At 28.1% G+C, this 11,877-nt stretch overlaps 1 protein-coding gene across 1 annotated transcript; it reads left to right on the forward strand.

Annotated features, from left to right (window-relative positions):
- Nucleotides 1-460: 460 nt before the first annotated feature.
- Nucleotides 461-9,905, forward strand: LOC111038075 (neprilysin-11-like). The gene is made up of 18 exons (XM_022321012.1): nucleotides 461-727; nucleotides 2,562-2,637; nucleotides 3,090-3,196; nucleotides 3,606-3,665; nucleotides 3,773-3,934; nucleotides 4,378-4,464; nucleotides 4,552-4,789; nucleotides 4,856-5,117; nucleotides 5,192-5,311; nucleotides 7,044-7,188; nucleotides 7,387-7,601; nucleotides 7,662-7,841; nucleotides 7,911-8,020; nucleotides 8,079-8,137; nucleotides 8,226-8,274; nucleotides 8,345-8,543; nucleotides 9,424-9,588; nucleotides 9,689-9,905. The coding sequence occupies exons 1-18, from the start codon at nucleotides 724-726 to the stop codon at nucleotides 9,863-9,865; spliced, it is 2,415 nt and encodes an 804-aa protein (XP_022176704.1). The 5' UTR covers nucleotides 461-723; the 3' UTR covers nucleotides 9,866-9,905.
- The last annotated feature ends 1,972 nt before the right edge of the window (nucleotides 9,906-11,877 follow it).

The raw sequence follows: 11,877 nt of genomic DNA on the forward strand, positions 1-11,877 counted from the left end.
CTTGTCATTTTGGATGATACCTAAATCATTTAATGTAAATACCTATTTTATTTAAATTATCTATATTCTGTGTATAGATTATAGGTTTAAGCCATAAGATTACTTAAACCAAATAATTTCACTTTTCTACCAGAAAATATGTTGAAGCAGAAAAGCAGTAAATCAAAGCATATTTACCATAGAAATTATTTCCTGGAACAGTTTTGTAGGCTCTCGAATAAATCAAAACATTTTTACTGCCAGAAAAGATGATGACAGCTTTAAAAATATAACAACACTAATAATTGTAAAATCAATATGCATTCATCGATCCACTCAGTATCTTTTACACTATTGAACATTGTGCTGACTATGACTTAATTCTTCACTGTATATTGTTCTTACTAAATCTAACTCCCTGCAAAATTGATTAAACTGTATAAGGGTGCAAAGAATATTTTGTACAATAACTATAAGTATAGATTAAATATTCAAATATCCCGGAAAACAGTACTCCAATCTTACTTTACATATTTTACATGGAATATGTTTTGCGATTAAGTCACGTTTCAGTTAGACAAAAACCAACAAGTAGTTAGCAAGTGATAGCGACGATCAGTATACCTAGATGTACCGCCTGCCGCAACAGTATATACCTCAACGATTTCTTTCAACAGTCTACGACTGGTTCATGCTCCAAGGGGTAGGGTCGCACAAAAGGACAAATATAATTAAACAACAAAAATGAGTAAGTGCATTGTGTATGATATATTTATCGAATAATAAAAAAAAAAAAAATTACACCTGCTAATAAAAACATATTACCTATATATATATATATTATTAAATAATTCAACTATTGGTTAGATTTTGAAACCAAATTATGTCCAACGACATCGCTATTCATATTTTATCCTTCAGCATCTTCTCTGGACCAATTCGTGTATGGTAGTGACTTGAATAGATCAAAATGCATTTGTTATATCTGACATAATTGACACTACCATTAACAAATACAATTAAATAAAACCCTATTTTAGGTAGGCACCTAAACCAGATTATAATAGCAAAAACTACAACAGGAGTATTTATAATACAAACAAATAATTAATTGTTTTTATTTTATTAATTTTCCTGAAAAAAAATAATTATAAATCATTTCATAAAATGGTGTAATTTTCTTAGTATTTTGCAATAAAAATACTTTCATTTATGCAAAATAACTAAAAATGCTATTCTTTGTAAAATATCATTAGAAAAACGGTGTTTCTACGCTTTTAGATATTTTGATTACAGTATGATATACTTCTGAGATACATTGATTTGAACTTAAATAATTATTTAAAAAATACAGAGCATATTATGTACCTATAATATTTTCAAACTGCTATTTTAACAACTTGTGAGTAACCTTTTATTGGTTTTATTAAAATTCCCAGCTTTTACGCCTAGCGAAAATGTTTTCATCTATATTCATAGAATATGTAACCCGAATAGTATTTCGGTCTACGGATGGCACGCCGGTAATGGAAAGGAAAGCCATGACACTTGCCGAACAAGAGGTGATCAAGTTAGAATCCGACGGTAATACTGAAATTGTGGATAGGGAACTCGCTTAAAACTGCATCTTACACGTATTTTCATTATTGGAGAAATCTTTCGGCAGTGTGGATCGATAAACGGGCGACTCCTTTGGGCTTCATTGGTCAGTGGCATCTTTTTTCACGCTCTTTTTCTCCAGCACTGACCGGTGATCTTTTTCAATAAGCTAGTCCGGCCATAGATTAAATATACTTGAATATTTAATCCATGGTCCGGCGTTGTAAGTTTTTGCCAGTTTGGGTGGGTGTGCTTTTCGAGCATATAGTATCTTCAGAGTATATTTTAAATTATTAGGTACACAAACATAATACAGTGTTATTGTTGGTTTGAAGAATGGAATCGGAGTGAATTGGGCCAATTATTATGACTAAGTTATAATAATAAACTTAACCAATTTTTAACTTAAATATTTTTAACCGTGAATTCGTACATCTAACCGATTATAATAAAACAATAGAGTTCTGTGAAACCGATTCTTCGTATCATGATACTGTAGAGTGTAGATCATTTAATAGTACTATACATAAATTATATCGTAGAGTGGTATAATATTCAATGAGTAGATACATGACACCAATAAACAAATCACTGTTATAAACATTGGGCATAGGTCGTCACCTCGAAAATGTAAACACACTATAAATTATACATTATGCTATGATGATTATAAAAATATATTATTACCTATACATAAGGTAAGTACTTACTAAACTACTTACTCAAAATGTGTTGAAGATAAACGCAAGTCACATTTACAATGTAGGTACGATAGAGGAAAACAATATGACGCCCTTTAGAATTAAGAATAGCTAACAACAAGTACATTTTTACAGATATAGATGTTTATTCTTGAAATTAATATAATCTCAAGAAATAACCAGACTGTAACATTCTATATACCTAACCGATTACGAAAAATGTAAAATAAAAAGTTAATGTCTTGTTATAACTTGAAATTTGTTTTTTTTATAATTCGACAGGTGATGACAAAGATTTAACGACGATTAAAATACAAGGTGTTGGAATTATTGATGCCGAATCAGGCTATTCAAAAATGTAAGTGGACAATATTTAATTAATCAATATTTAAACTATTATTTAAAAAACTGTATATTTGATTAGCAATTAGGTGTATAAGTGTATTAAATGAATTAAATAAGCCATCAAATATGACTATAAAACTTTAATCTTACATTTTAACATTAAGATTTCAATCGATAAATTGGAAAAATAATCAAATTATTCCAAGGTAGAATATTTATATACCTTTCCTCAAAGTATAAACCTCGTTATGTCTTCAAGATCAATAAGACTTAATTTACAATGCCAAAGAAAATATTGAATACTAACTAAGACATAGATATAACCTTAACGATTGCATTATGTTTATGTTTGAGTCAAGATAACGTAAAAATCATCCTTGTGTCATTCTCATTATAATGAAAAATGGAAATAGAATATTTTTTATTTAGAATATTTTATATCAATTTGATCTGAACTCAAAACAGGTTCAAAAACCAAATGGAAAGCCGGAGAACCTTCTACGTAGTCTTAGCATTACTAATATTCATAATATTAGTGCTCATAATAGCTGTTTTCGGATTATCGTTTACCTGTAAGTATTGAATTATCTATAAATAATGTACTTAATAAATGTTATATATATTATAGTCTACAATTACTTATTTTAAAAATGGTTGATTGACATGCTTAGTGGGCCAAGCCAATAACATTAATCTGTGAAAAAAATTAAATATACTTTATATATTTTATACTTAATTTATTCGTTGAGCAGTAAACTAAGAGATTTGATCTAGAAAATACAATGAGTGTAGAATATTACATATTGTCGATGAGCAACGTCTAATTTCGATTTTAGAAAATTTCCAAATCGTACAATTAGTAATAATTATATTTGTAAATTTCGATTCAAAGTAACCTTAGCATCCACAATTTAGAAATTACGTGATATGGTAATTCATGTATAAGAAAATACCTTTCAATATTTGTGTTCTTTTTAACAGACCTAAAGATGACGGAAGACCAAAGACAGATATGTACAACAGAAGACTGCTTAAGATCTGGTTTGTTAATATTACAAGCTTAATTAATTATTAGGAATTTGATAATGAAATAGTATAAGAATCTGTAATATCTAACAATTAATGTTTTATATTTGGTTATAATATAGCTATAGAATTTGTGGAGTCTATGAATAAGTCTGTTGATCCATGTGAAGACTTTTATCAATTTGCTTGTGGAAATTTCGCAAAATTTCACAATATAACAGAAAGGGCCTTTTCAAATGATCGGTTTGTCGCAGTGCATTCATCAATGTTAGTACTTATTAGAGGTATGAAATCGTTTGATGCTTTACATTTTGTTTTTTGTTATTTATCGTAATAACTAATTTCGTATAAAATATGGATAGGATAGTTTTGAGGTATGCTGGTATTGAATTGACGTAATATTAGTGTAGAATAACATAAATGATACGACTCTAGTATATGTTTGACGAGTATAATAAGACATTGCAGTATGATTGATTTATCAATCTTTTTTTAAGTACAAAAATCACAAACGTTATTTAGAACATTAGATTTACAGTTTAAACACTGCTATAACATAATTCTGGTCTAGTTCGTAACGTTTCAATATAATAACATCACATAATCATATCTTTAGTTATCACAGACTATTCAAAAATTGGACTACATTACAGTTAAATATGGTAGGTGTTCACTTTAGGGTACATTTCACTACCTACTTGTAATGTTATATGAACATTGTTTTTAGATTTTATGGAAAGAGATGATGTAGACAATGAACCGTCTTCCGTATCAAAGTCCAGACGTTTGTATCGTTCTTGCATGGCAACTACTGGTGTGTTAGCTTATTATAAGATCATAAAAGAATCTTATTCAATTAAATATGTAACATGTTTTATTTTGACATTATCTTTATGTTTAGATAAAACGAACACATACATAATTGGACAATTAGTTCAGATTTTGGATAAAATTGGTTTGTCGTTCAAAGTGATTACTAATAGGCAAGAAGCATCGAATCTCTCTTCAATTTTAGCTAAATTAAAAAAACAAATTAACTCAGACTATTTGTTTACAACAAATGTTATTCCAGATTCAAAAAATCGGACAGTTAATCGTATTAGTTTGTTTAAACCAATACCTACAAATAAACTTTCAGTGTAGGGATTTAAATTGTTTATTATACCTACACAAATTTTACTAACATAATGTTTTTAATTTTCTAGTCTCAAAATAACAGAAAATATAATGGCAATGAATTCAAAAAAAATGCGTGAAATTCTAGTATCAGAAAATGAACCATTCAACACAAATGATACTGAACAAAATACCGATAAAAATGATTATTTTAAATCGTATAAAAAATTTTTTATTGGTGTTTTGGAGGAAATTTATAAATTACATTCAAATGATTGTAAAATATATGTCCCATACCTTAAAAATGAAAATATATCACGACTATTAAGTTTCAGCAACGAACATTCAAAAGTAGTTTACCAATTTACAATTTTATTATATGTATGTGTATTTTTATTATATTAGTGAATAATTATTAACTGTAGATATTAAATGAAGTGCATGGCGAAGATGATACACGTTCATCAGTTTTTATGACTGTTGATCAACTACAAATGTATACAAATAATATTACACAGTACTTCACTAAAACAGACGAGCAAATCGTAAGTAATTTATTTTTATAATATTACCTATTTGCCTTACTCAACATAGACAATATGTTTCCTCTATCAGACAATTTTATAAGGATAGTAATAAGTTAACTTAATAGTTTGGAATTTGACAAAGATGTACACATGTTATTTGTGGACTTTAGAAAAGCCTATGACTCTATACACAGAGAAAGTCTTTTAAACATTCTCAAAGATTTCAAATTTCCCAGAAAAATTATTAATCTTATTGGAGCTAGTCTCAATCATACTGATATACAGGTCAAGATAGGTAACGTAACATCACAGCCAACTAGAGTAACGACTGGACTTCGGCAAGGGGATGCTTTGTCTCTAGTACTGTTTAACTTAGTACAGTAGAGAGTAATACGTGAGACGAACATTACGGAGGGAGTTATATTAGGACAAATCAGAATTGGAATACTAGCATATACGGATGATATCACTCTCCTTGGTGAAGATTTAGATATGATAAAGAGATTAGGAAGTAATCTAATAAATACGGCAAAAAAAGTGGGCCTAACCGTTCATGAGGAAAAAACAGAGTACCTTGTGGCTAGCCAAAGAAATAGAAATGGCGGTCAGGAACAATATATCAAAATTGAAGAACTGAAGTTCAAAAGAGTGTCTCAATTTAAGTATTTAGGGTCGATTATAACGGAGGATAACGACATCAAAATAGAGGTTTCAACAAGGGTACAACCAGCGAATAGAGGATATTATGGACTTGAAAAAGTCTTGAAATCGAAGTCCTTATCCAAAGCCCTAAAAATCAAAATGTACATCACTCTACTAAGACCACGTCTTGTTCTATATGGCTCAGAAACTTGGGCGATGAGAAAAACAAAAGAATCAAGATTAATGATATTCGGAGAAAAGTTCTAAGGAAAATATTTGGCCCCATATACGATAGACAAACGAATGAATGGAGAAAACTTCATAACGTGGAACTCCAAGGACTTTCCCAGAGGCCAAATATAGTTAGAGAGATCGCCAAGCGGAAACTAAGTTGAGCAGGACATGCTTGGCGCAAACAGGGTACTTTAGTAAAATGGGTGATCGAAGAAGAGCCTAATGGAAAAAGACCACTAGGTAGACCTAAGTTAAGATGGGAAGATGGTGTGAAGGGAGAAGTGGAAAAGATAGAGCATGGTGTCAAATTGAGAAAAGTAGCGGAGGACAGGGATAGGTGGCAAAGTTTAACGTTTACAGGATGGTCTCAAGGGCCGTAACTAAAGAAGAAGAAGAAGTAATAAATTCAACAGAAAAATAAGCATATTGTTTTATTGAGTTAAGGCTTCAAAATTAATGGTTGTTATTCTGAGGGTTATTTATAGTAGGTTTTTAACTACGGGGAAGATAGGGTCAGTTAAAAAAACGTGTATATTATGTGGTGAGGATTTGGCACTAAAACGCTGGTGGTCACTCATCGAGGAACTAGTGGCAGCAGCTGATACTTGACCTCCATAAACATTTGTGACTGATGCCAAACACCACACCAAACTATTTTATTCGATGTAAATACACTGTTAAGTAATGACTTTGAAATAGGTTAAATTACAATTTACAGAACTACATAGGTAGTACCAATACTTTACATTTCTACTTACCGATCAAACGGACACAACATATAATACTATGATTAATTTTTTACCTATATGTAGTGAATAAAATGATTATTTAAAATGAATAATAATAAAATACATTTTAAATACAAACGATATAGATTGATTGGAAAGAATACCTTACAATTTTATTTATGGACGTGAAAAATGTAACATTGGATTTCGAAACTGATTTAATTCAAATATATAATATTGAATATTTTAAAGCACTTTTCAAATTAATCAGTAAACATAAAGATCAGTTAAGTGAGTATGAACATATCTAGGAATAATAATTGGTTTTTTTTCATATACCTAACTTATGTAATGTGTAATACATTGTCCAAACTTGTTATGGTCAAATATTGAGAGCTTTGATTTATCTACAAATTAATTACTAGTAGTGCCTAAAACATATACATAATTAACATATTGTTAATTTTATATTTTTACATATAATTTCAGTCATCAATATATGGTGGGAAGCGGTTTGCACTCTATTGCCATACACTACAACTGAATTGCGATTTATAAGATATAGATTCCTACAGGAAACAAAAATACATGAAAATAATCCTCCAAGATCACTATATTGTGCACATGCTGTAAACTCAATGATGGAAATGGCCGTTTCACATTTATTCTTAGATATAGAACCAGTATATAATAATATGGAAATGGTATTAAAATTGAAATTATTAAAATCTCGCATAAAAAAAAAAATTATGATGTGTTTTTAGGCGGCTGATATGTTTAAAAATATTCATTGGGCGTTCGAAAAAATAGTTAAAGAGTTAGTTTGGATGGATGATACGACCAAACAAAGGACACTATACAAGGCACAGCAAATGAAAAAGTTCATTGGCTTTCCCAAAATCGTAAATGACTCGGTTCAACTCGATGAATACTACTATGATGAAGTACATATTTCATTAATTTGTATTTATTTTTTATACAATTTTGAACAATTATTTTGAATATTTGTTTAGTTTGAAGTAATAGAAAATGACTATTTTAGTAACGTTATACGTTATAATCAACGAAAATTAAACCAAAATTTGATATTACTTAGGAAATTTAATTCTAACACAATTACCTGGTGAGGAAAAATAAATCATTTTCAACAATATTTAACTCTAAAATGTACATTGTTTTAGGTGGGAACCAAATCTTTTAAATGTTAATGCATTCCACAACATAAAATATAATGCAATAAGTAATTAATATAATTTTTAAAATATCACCTTATTATAAATTTAAATTTAATAATTAATCTAACTAAAGTATTATGCATACATTTTTAGTCATTCCAGGCGTTATGTTACAATTTCCTTTCTTTGGACATGATTTGCAGTATGTTGAAGTTTAATTATTATTTATTAAAGATAAATAATGTACTATATACTTATTGTATAAATTTAAGAATGCTCAACTATGGTTCTCTTGGTAACATATTGGGCCATGAACTGACTCATGGTTTTGACAATACTGGCCGACAGTTCGATCATGATGGAAATGAAAATTTGTGGTGGACTAATCAAACTATCACGGAGTATGAAAAACGCACCAAATGTTTCATCCATCACTATGATTCTTATTTAATACCTGAATTTAAAAAAAAGGTAATTATTAAATAAGTTTTTAATTATGCTGCTAAATTAATACTAGTTATTTATAGTTAAGCGCGCCTTTTTTTATAAAAAAATTTTGAAAGTAGGTATACTTTTTTTTTACACAAATATGTTTTTGGACAGACAACAACTTTTTTTCTGACTGATTATTGCGAAGTCAACTTTTGTTACTCTTATGACGTTTATTATTGCTACCATGGTAACTCTCACCCTCAAAACACTTATTTATGATTCATAAAGTTTCCTTTGGTACAGAAGAAAAATATCGATAATATGTCTTAATAAAATATATTCAACAAAAAAAAAAAACAGTTTTACAACGGAATAGGAATTTAGAATTAATTAACAATCAAACAGAACAATACATGAGAAATATAAGTAACTTTAGGATATTTAAAATTATTAAAACGCAAAATAACTAACGAGAATATTTAAGGTTTTCTTTGCGGCGTCTCAAACTTCAGACAGTAGTTACCGGTCCACGCAAGGTCGGTGTAATTAGTATACCATTGTACCGCAATGTTAGTATTAGTTATCTATAGAATCATACTTTTTCACGACAATTTATTGAAAAAATGTATAATTTTCTTTATTTGCATACATATGTTTTTGGATTGAGAGGTATGAGTAATTTTAAAATATTTAAAGAACCTACATTTTCCCTCCGGCTTCTGTAACTTCAAACGATAAGCACCGGCCCAAGCTAAGTCGGCGTCTAAACTCAGAGTCATGATGCCGTACTGTTCTACAGTCTAACGCTGCAGGGACATGTACCTACAGTCTTTTTCAAGCCAATCAAACATAAATATTATATAAAAATTCAATAAAAAAACAACTACCTATATGGCTAAATATAATTTTAATATTTTAGATAAGTGGTAAAAGGACGTTGGATGAAAATATTGCAGATAATGGGGGGTTGAGAGAAGCATTGTGGGCTTATAGAAAATTTGTAAACGATAACGGCGAAGAACCAAAACTACCTGGACTTGAACAATACACTAATGAACAAATTTATTATTTAGCTTTTGCAAATGTAAGTAGTTAAATGTGCCAATTTATAAGACATAAACAAATTTAGTTTTAAATTATATTTTTATTGTGCTAGTTATTCATCGTGTAATATTGTTTACTAGAATTGGTGTGAAGCAACAACACCTGATTCGTTATCAAAGAGCATATTAGATGTTCACAGTCCAAATAGCATACGAGTGATTGCAGGACTAACCAATTCAGATGAATTTAGCGAAGTATGGAATTGTAAAAAAGGTTCCAAAATGAATCCAGAAAAGGAAAAATGTAAAATATGGTAAAAGTTACAGCCATCAATTTGTTTTTATTTATTAAATTACCATAAACATTATAAATGTCTTAATAAAAATTAACCATCTATATTTTATAATTACATATAACAAATACTTAAATACCGTAATATATTATTTAATGGATCATTATACAATGTAAATTTGTTTTTTCAAATTATTTTTATATGTTATAACATTTTTTTGTTTTTTGGTCAAAAAGCTTGAAAATAAAATACGAGATTACTCTTTCAATTTTGACACTTGTTTAAAAAAAAACCAAAATTATACCTGTACATTATAGACCCAATTTCCACTATCTACATAAATCAATTTTAGCAGCTTGTTGAGCGTTTATTAATAATAATATAATATTTTTTTACATTGAGAAAAAATAAATTAAATCATATTGGCTACAAAAAGTTTATTCGTTTATAATATATACACAGTAGTATTTAAAAAGAGTTTAAAAAGGCATTCTCGTTATTTTTTTGTAACTCCCATCTGTGAAGAATTCAAACTTTTAAAGTATATTATTATATTTTTACAAGCTATTATATTTTCAAAAACAATATTTGAAAAAATTAAACAAATTACTGCATTATTAATAATAAAATAAATTACTTTACAATAGGAAAAAATATCATAAAACATAATTATAGTCATATAGGTTGACTGACCGTACTTCCTAAGAATTGTGCGAATCTCATGATTGTAACTTTAAAAGACAGTACGTTGATTTAAATGTTTTATATATTTTTTTTACCTACCTCATACTTGATATATTATTTTATTATAAATTTATTAAAGTATATATTATTCATGGAAAAAATTTTATTAGCACACATTCTTTTTTTTTTTGTTTTTTAGCTTTTACTTAAAAATCTAGCTCAATAATTATAATACATTAAAATATTAACAAAGCAATAAATAAAATTAAGTAATATATAACTAAAAAAAAAAAAAAATTAGCACACTTTATCATCAAAAATGACTTAATGATTTATTATTTTATAATTTGAAATTACTTAAAATAATGTTATAAAATAGAGACTGTACGTCATAATAAATTAATTTTAACCTTTTCTCGAGCCCTTTTTCGTTACTCGGAACCACTTGGTTTTTTATTTTCACTCATATTAATAAATTGTATTAAAAAATATACCAATAAAATGTACGTACGCACACGTAACAATTTTTTTTTTTAAAGTATATATTATGCAAAAATTCTACATTCGTAAAAAAAATTTTTGTGGCACCCCCAATTTAACGTTGACCGATTGGCGCCCTAGGCTGTAGCCTACTTAGCCTATTGGTTAATCAGGCCCTGAATATGTCGATCATCAAATCCCACTGATATACCACTATGCATCAGGCACTTAGTATAACCAATATAATATGATATACATCTATTTTATTCACTAAATTATATAAAAAAAGTTTATTTATTTTTAAAAGTATTTTAGAAAAAATATGTTATATTATACTATATACTAGTAAAATAAATTACATTAATAAGAATAATATCAAAAAGATATCAATGACCGTAATAGTAAAATAAATTAGGTACTTTAATATCAATAATATCATAAAATATACATTGTAATATATTTTGATAGATCGTATTTGTTCAGAATCGTTTTTAGTGTACAATGATTTTATTTCATTGAATCCAAATAATATATCATATAAATTAAAGTAATTCTTTATCTACACACCGACTGTGCCACGGCACCCAATTTAAAAACCACTGAACTAGAGTTTACTAAATCTGTGCAGTAATACTGACTATCTGAATCCTGTTCATCATTACTTGAAAATGTAAACAGATTATACATAATACATTATAGGTATACAATTAAATTATTATTAGGGATGAGGACCATTATTTTTTTACATTTGTCTTGATAGGTTCTCAGAACAATGTCAATGATGTATAAATATGTTTCATATCACAAGAAAGCTATATTTTAAATTGTATTTTAAATATTTTTCTCGTCATTTCATATAAATTAATATTTGAG

The sequence above is a fragment of the Myzus persicae genome, unplaced genomic scaffold, assembly GCF_001856785.1.
Source record: "Myzus persicae strain clone G006 unplaced genomic scaffold, MPER_G0061.0, whole genome shotgun sequence".
In the NCBI taxonomy this organism is placed as follows: domain Eukaryota; kingdom Metazoa; phylum Arthropoda; class Insecta; order Hemiptera; family Aphididae; genus Myzus; species Myzus persicae.